Raw genomic sequence first — 16658 nt, 5'->3', positions numbered from 1 at the left:
TTGTAGTCCTGAGGAACAACCTTTTTGGGATCCTTGGGTACTGCCAGAGGGCACTGCAGGGAGAAGGGCAACCTGTTTCAGGATGCTTCTGTCTGACCATAAAGTGCCTCTGTTGGGCTCTGGTCTGGTACTGGAAGTACTCCCAGTCTGACAAAAAAGCAAGCTGTCTAGTGAGTCAGGAGGCAGAAGGTAAAGCTAACCCGGGGCAGGAAAAGGAGGAGTGTTTGTGGAAGTCTGTGTGGATTTGTCTGTAAAAAGGTATTTTGTACAATAAGGGCTCTTATTTTGCACCTTATAATGCCCATATATTAACTTGTTTTAAGAATGTAGAAAGGTTTACCAAAAATACACAAATCCTCTCAAAAATTAGCAAACAGAAAAGGAGGGATACTGAAAAAAAAATACCAGAATTTTATTGTAAAAATACCAGAAATTTTGTATTTGATGCCAATACCAGTGAAAGTTTATGATACTTGATACCTTTTGATATTATGGCAAAAGCAGAAATCCCATTTAATTGCTTTTTAATAACGTATCCCAGTTTTTCAAGTGAAACATACCGGGTCTTTTTTATATAAAATATATAAACATTAATGACAGCTTTAAAATATACAGTATATGCATCAAGTATGCATAAAAAAATTAATAAATAAATACATGATATATACATGATATATATATATATATATATATATATATATATATATATATATATATATATATATATATATATATATACATACAGTATATATCATATACAGTGGAAGATGACTGGGGCCCTTGCCTGGGCGCGACACATCCACGCTGGAAGCACGGGGGGAGCAAGTGTGGCCAGAGTGTGACCTCCCCCAGAACTTTAGATGGCAGCACCCATGGGTTGTAGCGGTGCCTTGGACTCACACAGGGCTTCATGGGCATTAGAGTTTGATACAGCCCTGATGGGATCCACAGGCACCGCCAGGGGATGCTACAATTACTGCTGAGCTCTGGAGAGCAGCTCTTCCTCCACACCCAGAAGTGCTGCTGTAAGCACATCATCAGACACCTGGAGCACTCCCGGGTGCCCTATATAAGGGGCCAGCAGACACCATTCTTGGAGCCAAAGTTGGGAGGAGGAGGACGAAGCTTGCCAGAGAGAGAGTGGAGGAGAAAGAAAGAAAGAAAGAAAGAAAGAAAGAAAGAAAGAAAGAAAGAAAGAAAGAAAGAAAGAGATAAACAAGAAGAAAAGAAAGGAAGAAAAAGTAAAGTATGTTGGTGCTTGTTGGGATGCTAAATGATAATAAATCATGTGTGCTTTTGAAACTTGTGTCCTTAGCGTCTGCCTGTGTCTGGGCTAATTCTACAATATACAGCTTGTTGATAGGGTGGGCCCCTCTTGAAGTGATGTTACTGGCCCAGCACACCACAGCGCAGAAAATCTCACTGGCCATCACAGAGTTGCGGAACATGTGAAGCATGTCAGTACCCACATTAATGGAACACAGCCCCCAAGGCTGTCCCTTCCTCTATATGTCCTTTGTATTTTGAGACCAGTCTAACCTGTCATTGATGTGGACCCCCAAGTATTTGCAGCAATGCACCAACTCTACATTCACTCCCTGAACAGTGACCAGGCATAGAGACTCTGTGGTTTGGTAAAAGTCAATAACCAGTTCTTTAGTTTTACTGATGTTAAGTTGAAGAAAATTCTTTCTGCAAAATGAAAAAAGTTTACCTTACTCCTATGCTCTGTCTCGTTACCCTTATGGATATGCCTCATAAGTACAGAATCATCTGAGGACATACATGCTTGACATGACCTGTGCCCATATTTATCAAGCACCTCACAGTGGCTAAACGATCCTAATGGTCTCAAAACTCTCAGAGTGACGTAATTTTGGCCTTACTCTTAGAAAGTAAAGTGAGAAGGACAAACAAGCTGTGATTGCCTTTACTGCACTATTGGCACGTAGACTTATTTTGCTCAACTGGAAGAATCCTAACCCACCTCTGTTAAGTCAGTGGGTAACTGATGTTATATACTATTTGAAACTGGAAAAAATCTAATTCGCACTTATTGGATTGTACAAGACTTTTTCAAAACCTGGCAGGATTTAATCAATAACATTTTAGAATAAGCATTTGAATTGAGGAAGCAGGTTCTCTCCCCTCTTTTACTCAATTTTTCTTTATTCATTTATTATTTTATCTATTCATTTGTCTTTACTAGCAAAAAGTTTTATACTGCTGGCCTAGCTCTCTTTCTTAGGGGTAGGGGTTGATTTGTTTTGAATGTTTTTCTTTTCTTTTTGTAAAACTCAAGTTATGTGTATGGAGTGTTATATAATTTTAAAAAATTCAATAAAATTAAAATATAAAAAAAGCAGTAGGAGTAAAAGCATTTTGCCAGTTTTCCTAATTTAGGAAACTACTCCTAACTTCACCGGGATTTAGGAGAATTGTGAGCTGTTCTCTCAGTAGGAGCTGTCAAACAAGGGGTTCAGGCAGAGATTGGCAAGCACATCCCATGAAAGTCTGACTGATTTGGAAATGCTGGATAACAATGAACTTTTAAAAAGTTATTGATTTGACAGAAATTAAGTAATATTCGTCACAAATTTTGTAAGTGAAGTTGTCAGCCAAAATGAACGCGTAATGTTACATGTAAATTGCAACTTTTGATTTGTGTATATCAAAACGAAATATTTCTTAAATTTTGCACCAAACGTTAAATGCCTTACAGACATAATATATATACATACTATACTACATACAGTATACATATAGAGTATATATACTGTATATACAGGGTGACACAGAAAAATGGGAACTTTTGAAAAACCCAATAAAAATAGAAGAAATCCAACAAAAAAATTTTATTGACAGCAATTGAACCACTACAACTTGCCTTTTAAGAGACAGTAATCCAAATTATCAATGTCTGAAAATTACGTCCTGTAGATGGCGTCCTCCTGTCCGTATGAATTCTTCCAATCTGCTGTTGAGGTTCCCCATTGATCGCTGCAACATCTCTGCTGGGATACCACAAATTTTATCTTGAATTCTTTGTTACAGTTCATTCAGTGTCCTTGGCCGAGTCGTGTAGACCCGACTCTTAAGATAGCCGCACAAGAAAAAACCACAAACGGACAAATCCGGTGATCTTGAGGGCCAGGGAATGTCACCGAATCTTGAGATGACACGGTTACCAAACAATTCTCGCACAGCTGCCATTGATTGCCTTGAAATTGATTACTAAGTTACTAAATGACGAGATTGTTTACAGCTCAAGGTCCCTGTTCCGCAGTGCTGCCAACTGTACATGGCTGCCACTACGCATTTCAAAAGTTCCCGTTTTTCTGTGTCACCCTGTATATACACACATATATATACTATATATAGGTACAGTACATATATATATATTGTACGGTTTCTAAACTCGTTTGGGACTATCCCAAATGGGATGATGCACTGAAGTGCATTCTGAAGCGTGATAGCAGTTTCTATGGAAGACAGTTTGTCAGTTTCCGGGGCAACTGCGGGCTCCCAACATGGAAGCGGCTCGCAGCTAAAGCAGATCCGAGTTGATCGTAATCACGGTATAAGCGCTTGCTGTCGATAGGTGATGCAAGGAACATTATAAATGCAGAGAACAGGATTACTTGACCACTATCCTGGCCATGACCCTGCCTGACTGCTGTTTCTGTGTTTAGGAGAGTTGCAGATCCCACTACAATAAATAACGGTGCTGTTCCTGTTTCAAGCTAAATAAAATTGGTTTTGCTAAAGTACTGAGACTCAGACTTGTGTTTTGGAGTGCAAGTCAAGGACTCACACTTCACAATATACACTACATACTGTATATACTCGTATAGTATATGGGGTGGGAAAAAGTAGGTTTACAGTTCCACATGGAAAAAGACATGCAGGTTACTATATGAGATTTTTGAGACCCCAACACTCCCCCAGCTGCGCTATGCGACATACTCTGTTAACGCAGACAGGGATTGGTTGTTCACTGCTGGTACAACTGCAAGTTCGCAGGCTCACCTTATAATGCACCTGTCACCCGAAGGTTAATGTAAGGAACATTTAAAACTGGCCACTGGCCTGGCCTTGCGCTCACATTCTGTCTCCTCTGTTGTGCAGGAAGGCTATCTGTTCTTTTGATCTGAGAAGGGAACGAATGCAAGATGACGTCATGCTGCGTGTGTTTGACGCCTACCATTTGAATAAATGTTTTGAAAATAAAGCTGATTTTTTCGGAAATCTGGACTCACTTCTCTCTTGTGCAAGTCTGTGACCCACACATCACAGAAGGTTATGAGTATTACAATAGCTTTACTAACTCAATAGCTTCATTAACTTTATTAACTCAAAAGAACGTCACAAGGGCACAGTAGACTTAAGTTTAAACTTGTAAGTGCTCAAATTGCCACTCAGCTCAGAAATTGTAAACCTACATTTGTCCAGCCTGTATATAAAGTGAAAAAAAATTAGGAGGAAGTACCTCTCTCCCCATCATCCCCAACCAAGGTTCTTGGCAGTAGCTGAACATCTCCCAAAGTGTAACCCCAAACATCCATACGTCTGAGGCATGGGAAAAAGTGCCAACCTTCAGGCTTTCTGGAGCACACCTGAAAAAGTAAATGAACAGCATTAGAGATGAGTGGCAAAGTCCTATTTAAAAAGTGTGAGCAGTTGTTTAGTGACTGACATGATCAATTCAGGACTTTGTGACCAACTGGCATGCAGGTTGTGAAAATTACTAAAGAGGCAACATTTAAACAAAAAAATAAAAATAGGGAGATCAATGGAAATGCATGTCTGTCTGTCTGTCAAAACTGCAAAGTCATGCAGTGGCAACCATAGAGTCCCAACTTTCTCCTCAAGTCATGAAGTGCGTGGCTAATGGGGGAACAGTATTATCAGGTAAGCACACTAGGAGGCATCATTTTATTATGGGAGCCTAAATATGGACTTGTAACTTGACAACACTACAGAACACTCTCTGTCAAGCAAGCTATTCAGCATTTTTGGAGCTTAGTATGGGCCAAAACTCAGAGGTCATGTGACACCCAGAGCAGCTATTTACATGGGCTTTAATGTATTCTTATAAAATATTAGAGCATTTTTAGAACCATTCATCCATTATTAAACACACTTAATTCAGTTCAGGGTCATGAGAAACTGAAGTCTATCCCAGCAGCCCTGGGTGCAAGGCAGGAAAAATACCCTGGTGGAGTGGCAACTAATGAATTGTGATAGAAAAGGCTACTTTGTATTTTGAATAGAAGAAATCTCTTAGTCATATTTAGATCTAGATCAAGAGGGATATACATCATCTGTCCTATCCTATGTGCAGTTCTGTACTGATGCTGTCCTGCCCACAATACTGGCTTTCTGCATTTAAGCATATCTGGCCAATGAATAAAGAGTAAAGAAAAGGATTTTATTTTTGTGTGTACCAGGCAAAAGGGATCTTGCGGTGTGCTGACATAATGTAGTGGTCCTGCTCCATGGTTAGTGTCCTCATTAAACCAAAGTCCCCAATCTTAACTAGACTGGCCGATGCCAGCAGCACATTCCTTGCTGCCAAATCCCGGTGGATGAAATGACGTGATTCCAGGTATGCCATTCCTGCAATTATCTGGGTGGCAAAGAGCCAAAGACGCATCAGAGAAAAGTTGCCATATCGGGAACGGAGGCAGTCATGCAAGGAGCCCAGGGGAGCCAATTCTGTTACCTAGAGGAGCACAGAAAGAGAGACAGTGGAAAACAGGTCATCTCTAATTTATTAATGTCTAAATATCATTAAAAATATTACAGAATGGTGTCTGCCCTACAGGATGATGCTACACGTGGGAGGTGAATTGTGTCAGGGAAGAGTAGGTGAGTCATCATTTATTTAAAAAATAAAAATTTATAAAGAGAATCCATGGGTGTAAAGATTCAGAGAAGGATCCAGGAAATGAGCTTATTGCATTTTACTTGCATGCAAAAAGTTACTCAATATGCAATAAAAATCTACAAATTTGAAAACAAGTAGTTTAAACTGAGGTGAGTGCTCTGAGTTTAGCACTATGTCTGGGTTGATTGGTGGCACCTTTTTGTTTTTTTTATTATACTTTGCTAATTACCCTGAGGGGAAACTGCCCTTTTGCATGACCTTTCCAGTTCAAAGAGCAGAGTGAGCCATTGTACAACACTCAGAATCAACTTTTAGGTTAAGGGCCCTGCTCAAGAGCCTAACAGAGTAGGATCCCTTCTGGCAGTAATGGCAGTAACCTTCCAGATACAGAACAGATCCTTAACCACAGAGCCAATACTCCATCGGACAGGAAGCAAAGATAATAGAAAGATATGGGCATGTGTTCCTCCAAGCTGCAAGGTGGCAGAACTTTTCTCCCCCTTCTTTGGTTTGGGCTCCCGCAGGGGTTGCCAGGAAAGTGTAGTTTAGGAGAGCAGTTCTGTTATGGACTTTTATGGCTGCTGTGGGGAGCTCTAGGGAAATAGAAGCTTTATCTGACCAAGAAGTGCTTTCAGGTTACGCTCCTGAAATATGTTTTAAAAGAAGACTCCATGCCTTACTGGGGAGTTGAAGGTTGGGAGGATAAGAGGGGCAAGAACAGATGCTATTATTGACCACTTTATCTCTTGTGAAGTTGTGGAAAGGTCATAAGTGTGCTAGACCCCAATTTATATATATACAGTACATTTATAAAATATATACATTGCCTATTGAAAGTTTTGACCCTCCTTGGAATGTTCATAAGTCATATTTTTTTGTTGTATGTTGTATCACAATGGGTTGAATTAGGCTTTTTAACAATGATCTAAATTAATTACAACTTTAAAACATTATTTTCATGTCACTATAAATATTATTTTTCATTTTCTTTAAAATTGTCACAATGCCATTATGTTTTACTTATGGACATTAACATTTTTGGACCCCATGTTCTTGAATGCCTTCATGGCAACATCTTCCAAAAGTTGTCCCAAATGACATCTTCAAAGTGATGAGACAATGCCTGTAAAAAGTACTTACCTCCCACCTTGGAAGTTTTCACATTTTTACAACATTGAATCACAGTTGATTTAATTCAGATCAACAGAAAACACTCTTTAATGTCAAAGTGAAAAAAGATATCTGCAAAGTGGTCTAAATTAGTTATATATTATTTATATAAAACTCTCAGTCAGGTTGCATGGAGATTGAGGATGAACAGCTTTTGCCAAGGCCAGTCGCATATTCTCAATTGGATTGAGATCTGGACTCTGACTCAGTCAATCTAAGACATTAACATTTTTGTTTTTAAGACATTCTTGTGTAGTTTTTGGATTTTTGCTTGGATGTCTTGCTGGAAAACACATTTTCCCTCAAGGTGCAGGGTTCATGTAGACCTCATCAGGTTTTCCTTCTAGATTTCTGAGTATTTTGCTGCATTCAGTTTACCTTCACAAGTCTTTGGTCAAACATGATATTTAGTTTGATAGGCAAAGACCTTGATCAAACTGTGAAACCTTCTTCCAGCTGACTTCCAAGGCTCCCATGTGCCTTCTGGTGAACTCTGCGTGTGTGTGTATGTGTGTATTTTTTTACAGTGGCTTTCTCTTTATTACTCTTCCAAAAAGCTGCAAATGGTGAAGCACCTAAGTGGTAACTGTTGTATGCACTGCAATTGTATCTTGTTAACTCCTTCATAGTATTTAGAGATGTCTTGGTAGTCTTCCTCACTCATCTTCTACTTGATCTAGGAAGACTTACAACTGTGCTGTACTCTTTCTATTTCATAAGACTGATTTAATTGGACCCCAAAGGATAGTCACTGACTTGGATATATGTCTCCATCCCAAGACTTGTGATTTTCAGTCACCTTATCCTTGAGTTAGTTGAAGTTTTCTTTTGTTTCTTCATTGTGTAGGTTAGTCCACTATACTGACACACCACAAGCCTGCCTGTACAAATTCAGGCGTATTTAGTATTTTGCGTTTTATATTTATACCTGTGACTCAATGTTTTATAATAAAGTGAATAACTGCATATGCAACATGTTTGCGTGAGTCTATATATATATATATATTTTTTTTTTTTCAAAATGTTCAACCTATTAAATACAATATAAATGGAAAGTTGTGAATATTTTAGACCAACAGGCAGTGGAAACAAGGAAAAGAAAATCTACTGTACCCTAAAGGAAAACGTAAACCAAGTTATCATACCATCTTAAGAGGGTGGGTCAGTACCGCGCCATAAAGTCTGATCAGGTTGGGATGATCAAGGGCATGCATTACTGTCACCTCCTGCAAGAAGTCCTTCAGAATTTCTGCTTCTTTTGATGTGTCCACAGGTATGAGGTATTTCACAGCAACCTTTATCTGGATGTGGTAGAGATTTAGAAGATAACTGAAGATTTTTTTTTGAAATGCAGGCCACTTTTTTGCATTGCAGATTATAGTAAATGACACATGTTATAATGGAAACTCAGGATTTGGTAGAATATCCTAGATATATACAATGAGTAAAACAAGGATATTAAAGAAAAGATAGGATACGTTTTCTGTCAGCCTATTTATAGAAGAAGAGGTTAAGATAGGGGTTAGGGTTAGGGTTACAGGGTTTAATTCCTGGCACATTCTTAATTAGCTAACAATTACTGCTGCTACCAGAATATACTTTTTGCCTTAATTTTAACTAAATTGATTTTAATATTATGAACCCCTTTTTGTTTATTTTTCCTTAACTGGCAACCAGACAATAATGAAATGCAACACAAGCTAACAGAAGATGAAGGAGAAGAAGGTGCAGATAGACATTTACTAGTGCTGGCTGAAATTTGGAATTTGTTTTTATCTTCTTTTCCCATAGCCCAGAGGGATAATTTCTCTGGAGGAGCACAAAACATGACATTTAGTTTAACTGAACTGATTAAGCTGGAAAGATTTTTCTGCTCACAGGTGAGTAAAAGTAATCATTATCATAATCACATATGCGAAAATAAACTAAAACATACATATATTCAAACTGATTTTGGCAACAGATTTACCAGACAGTTTAGTGGGCTACAAAATTCTAAAGCCTGAGGATTCTGGCTTAAAGATAGTTACCATTTTCCCTGATGGACTCCTCCACTCTCCCCTCTTGACCACACCAAATGAGCCACTGCCGAGTTTCTCATACAGGGTCAATTCACTGTCCTGGATGAGGCAGGTCATACTGCGTTCAGGTTCAGTGTTAGCAGATGATGCTTGCTCACGTACGCTGAAAACCTGTAATGGAGACAAAGCAAATGAGAACAATGCGATCACAATGCTATTACTAAACAGCAAGGCTTTTTAAATTTTTTGCTTGGGAAAAATAACCAATAATAGTTACATATATTGAAGTTTACATTTCAAAAAACACACACACCTTTATAATGAAGATTATCTTGACATTATGACTGATTAAATCAAGAAAATACATTGCACGGTTTGGTAGTCCATTTCTGGTCTTTGGCAATGAGGGTTACCAGCAGTCAGAAAGCTCAACAGCTGTGTAGATGAAGCAGTTAAATCTCTGGATGAGCTACAGGAAGACTATAGTTAGTCTCTTTCAGATCCCTCACCTTCACCAATTTGCCATGATTTCACCATTTTCTTTTAAGGTGTTTCCTTTGTCTCCAGTGCTTCTCTTCAATGTAAATCTGCTCTGCCTTGATTCTCCCTTGCCATTCTGCCTTTCCTAAATAAGGTTCTTTAACTATTTTTCATGTTGTTTACCTTCTTTCTAATTTTTGGTCAACTGCCTAACCATCTTCTCAAGTCTTGCTATTCTGAGATTGCCTCTTTCATTACAAACACTTCCACAGTCGTCCCTTTGAGCTAATTTTATAACATAACAGTCTTAATCCTACTTAATCCAGTTTACGGGTACTGCAGCATTAAGTGCAAGGCACCAACCAAGTGAGGTTTTATTCCTTATATTTATATAACATAACAGTCTCCAACCTGCTTAATGCAGTTAGGGTTTTTTTTGGAGGAATAGGCTAGGACCAACCTGGGATCATTGGGCACAAGACAGGAAAATGCCCATGACAGAATACCTGTCCATTACAGGGCAGTCTCCAGTTAAACTAACATGAAGATCTTTTGAAATGTGGAAGAATATGTGAAATGCCAAAGTGAGAATGTGCAAACTTCCTGAAGCACAAGATTCAAAATCAGAATGCTGGAACTATGTAAGTCCTCGGTGTTAATCACCGTGGCTCAGTTCATGTTGCACTCAGACTGTTACAAGCTATCCTTTAGTTGAAGAAAAAAACAACAGGCTGTTAATTCTGTCTAACATTCACCACATCTGAAAACTATCATTGGTTTCCCAACCTTTAACTGTCTTGTTTCTTCCTGACTCATTTGAGAGATACCTGCTGGTCGTCGCTTTGAATCTTTCTTTTCTGAAACTTGGCCCCAACACATCAAGAATGAATTCCCCTTGAATGCTGCTTTCTGTTCTCCTTCTCTTTAGTCTTACTGCTCCTTTTGATGTGTTTGATCATAACACTCACTTGTGAACCACCCGATGGGTTATGGAGGATTACCCTTTGACATTTCCTATGTCTATTGTCTTCTTTAATGTTGAATTCACTTCCTTATTGTCTGTGATCTGTAATGTCTGTAATGATTCTGTGCGTAGTCCCTATGTGTTTGTCAAAATTGCCTTATGATCCATTCATTTGCTGATGACATCCAAGTCTACATGAATATTACTTCTAGCCATATACAGTACAACCTGAATACTAGATAGTATGAATCATCTATCTTATTGTTGTCTGAAAAAGCCTTGGCGTTTTACTTGACAGAAGCCAAAATTCTGAGTCACGGATTTGTGTGTCAGTCAAGACTCCAATTTGAGTAATCGTATCATCAGACTCTACCCATTCCTCTCCCAATAACATGGATGTTGTCATATCTTTGTCAGCTTTTGCCTAGTTTACTGTAAATCCTTTCTCAATGGTTTTCTTCATTAATGCATTAATAGACTAAAAGTAATTCAAAATGCAGCTTCTACACACAGTAATCACTTTACACTTCAGGTGGTGTAATTGCACTGGCTTATGTACTACACAATAATAAATAATTTGTCCTTCACTGTAATTCATGCTTTTTAAATGGCTACACAGACATGTATATGTAACTTTTGTAATATATTCATATGTGCTCATATATTTAAATTACTAAATTCACTCGTAAAAAAAAATTACATTGTACTAAAATATGAATGCACTTTTGAGAACAGTCTGTAAGCTGTAAGACAAGTGCCTTTCATATGTAAACATTTATTAAAAACTACACAACAAGACTAAGCCATAGCTCAATCACAAGATGTTTCATATAACCCAGTGGTTCCCAAACTCGGTCCTAGGGACCCACTATGGCTACAGGTTTTTGTTCTAACCAACTTCCATTTTTACTGGACTCTTAGCCTAATTAAGTGAGTCATTATTTCCCACTTTCTGTGCTTTGGAGTCAATGCAGAAATTACAAACTAAGTCTGGTAGATTTTTATTAAAATGTAATAAGCAGTTATATGTAGTTTTTTTAAGTTGTTAACAGTATTTTCAACCTAATTCTCATTCTGCGTTTCCAGGTGTTCTGGGTATTTAATTGATTATTTACTAATAAATAATCAATTAGGGTGGCACGGTGGTGCAGTGGTAGCGCTGCTGCCTCGCAGTTCGGAGACCCGGGTTCTCTTCCTGGGTCCTCCCTGCGTGGAGTCTGCATGTTCTCCCCGTGTCTGCATGGGTTTCCTCCGGGTGCTCTGCTTTCCTCCCACAATCCAAAGACATGCAGGTTAGGTGGACTGGTGATTCTAAATTGGCCCTAGTGTGTGCTTGGTGTGTGGGTGTGTTTGTGTGTGTCCTGCGGTGGGTTGGCACCCTGCCCAGGATTGGTTCCTGCCTTGTGCCCTGTGTTGGCTGGGATTGGCTCCAGCAGACCCCCGTGACCCTGTGTTCGGATTCAGCGGGTTGGAAAATGGATGGATGGATAATCAATTATTTACTAGCAGGTCTGACACTGAAGTCGTTGCAGCTTTCATCATCCCAGGTGTCTGCTGTGCTGGTTGATAATTGTCACTATTAGGGTTAAATGAAGGGAGCAAACTACACAGGAAAATAATAGGAAAACAACAAAAGAGAGTTAAGCATTTATAGCTTTAGGAAAAAATAGAAATATTTCTAAATGTCTTATAAATGTAAAAACCATACTGTTGTTTTTCTGAATGCAGAATAAGAGAAGAGTAAAAAAGACCAGCTAATTAAATGAGATTGATTATTATCACAGATTGTGAATCTGTTTGGAACAAAAACATTCAGCCACAGTGAGTCCCCAGGACCGAGTTTTGAAACCACTGATATAACCAATAGAAATTACCGAAAGAATAGGAGAGTTTAGTGAAACTTTTATTTACTGAAGTTATTTCTGTAACTAATGTTTTAAAAGTTGATAAAAAGAGCAATTAACACAGTGTCTGCTCAGTATCTATCTATCATTATGGTTTAAAATCTCAGAGACGTCTTTCTGTAATTCATTGATCCATGCAGGCTTTGGATGGCAGGTTACCTGGTCACAGATGGAGAGGCAAGAGCTAAGCTACAGATTAAACTAGTCCATGGTCCTGTCAAACCAGAGACTGTCATTGTGATGATGTGCTACCTTCCTGTGCCTTAACAGCTATTTGTTTTAAGATGTTAACTTACCATTTAATGTCAAGCTAAGTGCTTTTTTCTCTCTTTTTTGACAGTTTTGTTTTCACCCCCGTGATATCATAAGCTTTCTATTACAACATGCACCATAGTGATGATATCAGGCATCACTGCAATCACAAATTCACTGTCACTGAATGGTGACATCATCATCGCACAGGAACAAGAAAAATTAACTGCCAGGTTTATATAATGTAATTTATTATTTTTACTGCTATATATATTATTTTTTTATTTGTTATATATGTAACATTATTTTATCAACGTTTTGTATGACATTTTTATTGGTGACATCTCAAAAAAATGTGTCTAGAGGGATCAGCAATTAAAAATAGAAAAAAGGGAAGACAAGCCTAACAGAAACAGGCAAAAAAACAAACAGAACCAACTGGTAAAAGACAGGAACTTCACCCCAGAATTACAGGTTAAATATACACTGTGTCTCATAAAGTTCAGTCTCAACCTCAAAATCTTTAGCCTACTCTGAATAAAAATCATTAATATTCAGAAGAGAATTCAAATGCTTGGATGTGTCAGTCTGTGCACAGCAAACTTAAATAGTTGAGGAGTGATGACATAACATGTCACATGTCTTCCAGTTCACATTTCTGGCAACAAGCATGGCAATAATAAACAACACAGACATAATCATACAAGGATCAACAGCAAATGGCAGCAGCTACACCAAAGCAAAAATACAAAACATATTTGCCAGAATAAGTATAATAGTTCTAAACAACCAAAAAAAATGTTAGTTAATTCCAGATGACTCAAACTGATTACTGAGATGACTAAAAACCAGTTTCATTTCAATGCCCTCATTTTCTGTGTCAGCCTCCTAAAATGCTATGTGATTGCTAGGCACATGATATACATGCCATGTGATCCATGACATCATGTTTTAAAAAAATGGCCTTGTATATTAAACATCATCTGAACTTTGTTGCAAAATAATTTTGCAATTTTGGAATAAACTTTTCTGGTTATGACTTGGTTATTGAATTTTAATTTACTGTACTCTCAAAAAATCGATGATGTACTGAGATTTAATCCTTGTATTCTGGCTATGTGTGAGTTCCTTTCTGTAATGTTCCTATATTTTTGTTACTCAGTTATTGAATTCAGTACAATAATAACATCTAGAAAAAACTGGGAGTGGTCTCCCCTCGACTTTCTCGTATACTAAGATATGGGGATGGATATTTGAGGAGTAAACCGCAAGACAATGATTATATTTTTATATTATGTACATTAAAGTGGCGGTTCTCAACCTGTGGTGAAGTAACTAAAAAGGCGGCGCGAAGATGTGAAAAAAAGAAACAAGAATCGAAAATATGAAAAATACATCTATTGAAACCAAAACAAATTAACTTAAACTGCATTCTGATACTAGAAAAAAAAATATAGAGTTAGATAAATGTCGATAAAAGTTAAGTTGATATAATAAAACTTGTAGCGGTGTATCAGCAGCAAAAAATATAGGAATTATACATTTTATTAGGGTTTCAAAAAACGTTAGGGGGGACGCAATTAAAACTGTTATGAAAACTCGGGTTGCAAATACTTACAGGTTGAGAAATTCTGATTTAAGAGCCATCAACATCAAATCAAATCAAATTAATAATATATTGAACAACTATTATAAAAATAAAGTTGAATAAATCGGACCCTGCAGATACATAAATAAAAAATTTGCCATGATAATTTTATTTTGGCAAACAATTCAGATAAATTATCACTTTCAGTAAGTGGAAGTGGGTGAAAAGTTGCAAGAGACTTTAGTAATGTGTGTAATGTAATACTTGTACACATAATTTCATTTATGTAAAGCAGAAACGTTATCATATATGTATGTATTACCATTTGAACGCCAAACGGAAAATTGGCATCTTTTCGAAAAAACGCAAAGCGATAAAAAATGCTTAGAATCTGGTACTTCTCCATAATATGATGTGAAATTATCATATTTTGTAATATTTTGGGGAAACGTTTCAGGTAAAGTACTACTTCCGGTGAGCAGAAATAGCTCAAAAGTTGATAGAAAACTATGTTTTGTACCTAATAGTTGTATGCAAAATTTGGTTGACCTAAGAGAAAGCGTACTCAAGTTATTGTGTTTGCACACAGACACACTCAAACACACACACACACATAATTCCAAAAATGGTATTTTTGGACTTAGGGAGGTCTGAAACATCGAGATTCATTAGAATCTCAAAATCAAATTTTTGGACGATTCCAATACTTTCCCTATACTTCATATACGAGAAAGTAAAAAATAAAAGCTGAATGCTAAAACTTTTGATTAAACTGTGACAGGTAAATACCCTGTGTAAATTCAGGGGACAACAAAGGTGTTGCCCCTGATCTACCTGAGGTAGGCTCCCTCCCTTATGACCCTGAATTGGACAAAGCAGGTTTGCATAAAGAATGACTGGACTTACTGCCCTAGAATTAGGATGCAAACTACTACAATGCTGATGCTGCTTATTCCTAGTTACATGAGTGACAGCATGGTGGTCGACTGTTTAAGCCTAGACTTCTTGCCAGCTGTGAACTTGTGTGCCAATTACTGTTTTGTAAACGGGTGTACTGACCAGTGCCAATGTGACTGCTGTCTTCAATTGTCTTTACAAGTCTCACCAGTTAGATTGACTCAGACTCAACATCTCCAACCCTGAGCTCTGTCACCTGATGGACAATTCTAATATTCACGTTCATTTATTTTGAGCATATTTGTGGAGCAGATTTCCTATCCTTACAAAGATTGCATTCACATTATTTATTTGGTTAATTTCCCACACTCAAAGCCAGGATCCCCAGAGGAGGTATTGGAAAAGATTTAATCTAATAATAATGAGGATGTTTAACCTCCAGCAGCAGAAGATGAATTCAAAATGCTTTTTTTTTAACAGCTTTCCCATATTCCTAACTGTACATGCAATGAAGCAAAAAGAGTGTCTGAAAATTCTTAAAACGCATGATACTTGGCCATATTCTCTTTCTGTATAACAGAGGTTCTTAATTATTGGTTGTAAGCAGAGAGAACTCTTTGAATATGCTTTGAGGAGTTGCATTGTTGGGCCCACCCATTCTAGGTTCCTGCCTTATTGCTTACTTCATGCGGCAGAATATTCTCCAGCTCCATCCCTGCAACAGTTAATACAATTACTATGAGTGATTTTGTAACTGGATAGTTGGATGAATTTGTTGGATATTCATTAGTGATTAAATTAATCTTAAATTTAATGATCCCAATCAAGCAAGCTTGACTGCATATTCCCTGTTATGCTTTGTTATTTTAATAAATAGGATTTCTTTTGGTAATACACACCTCTTGTCCTTATCCTACCACATATTACACAATTTTCTCCTAACAGGAGGTTACACAGAGCTGAATTCCCACAGACAGCACATCAGACTCTGTTTCTGCATGTCTTTGAATACATCAGAGTTTCATCTTTGCCTGCAGCATTTCTGTAACTAGTATGGGAGCTAATGTTGTTGTGTCTCATCCCAAAAAAAAAATCCTAAAGACTATAATTCCCACTAAGTCATAGACATTACATTGTCTGACAAACATTAGGGAAAGGGATCACATAAACAGCTAAAAGAAAACCACCAGGGTTCTTCATTAAGATATAACGAGACACATAGCCAGGCAAAAGAAAGTGAGCAGGAAACAAGCAAAATGACATTTTTGAATCTGAGAGTGTACAGTGCCAGCTGCTGCAACCAAAAATGTGCTTACACTTCATGCATGGCTCTCCTAAAATTTAAAAGCAATAAGTCTGTATCAGGTGGTTAAGACAGGTAAGTCAAATACTGTACATAGAGCAGTACAATTTATATCCATTAAAAGCCTTCCGATAAAAATGAACACCAAAGCCACCAACTGAAATTTTTATATGATTCTTATTCTCTGAT

The 16658-nt window shown here is 37.6% G+C and overlaps 1 protein-coding gene across 1 annotated transcript in view; it reads right to left on the bottom strand.

The window, feature by feature from the left end:
* tnk1 (tyrosine kinase, non-receptor, 1) overlaps positions 1-16658 on the bottom strand; it is a 105700-nt gene that overhangs the window by 38983 nt on the left and 50059 nt on the right. The window contains exons 4-7 of the mRNA XM_039746952.1: positions 9091-9252; positions 8206-8361; positions 5448-5725; positions 4490-4616 (exon numbers count right to left, since the gene is read on the bottom strand). Of these exons, the coding sequence (XP_039602886.1) occupies positions 4490-4616; positions 5448-5725; positions 8206-8361; positions 9091-9252 (723 nt within the window). The remainder of the gene's footprint in view (positions 1-4489; positions 4617-5447; positions 5726-8205; positions 8362-9090; positions 9253-16658) is intronic.

Source organism: Polypterus senegalus, chromosome 3, assembly GCF_016835505.1.
Source record: "Polypterus senegalus isolate Bchr_013 chromosome 3, ASM1683550v1, whole genome shotgun sequence".
NCBI lineage: Eukaryota > Metazoa > Chordata > Cladistia > Polypteriformes > Polypteridae > Polypterus > Polypterus senegalus.
This window is presented reverse-complemented; position numbering and strand designations above follow the sequence as displayed.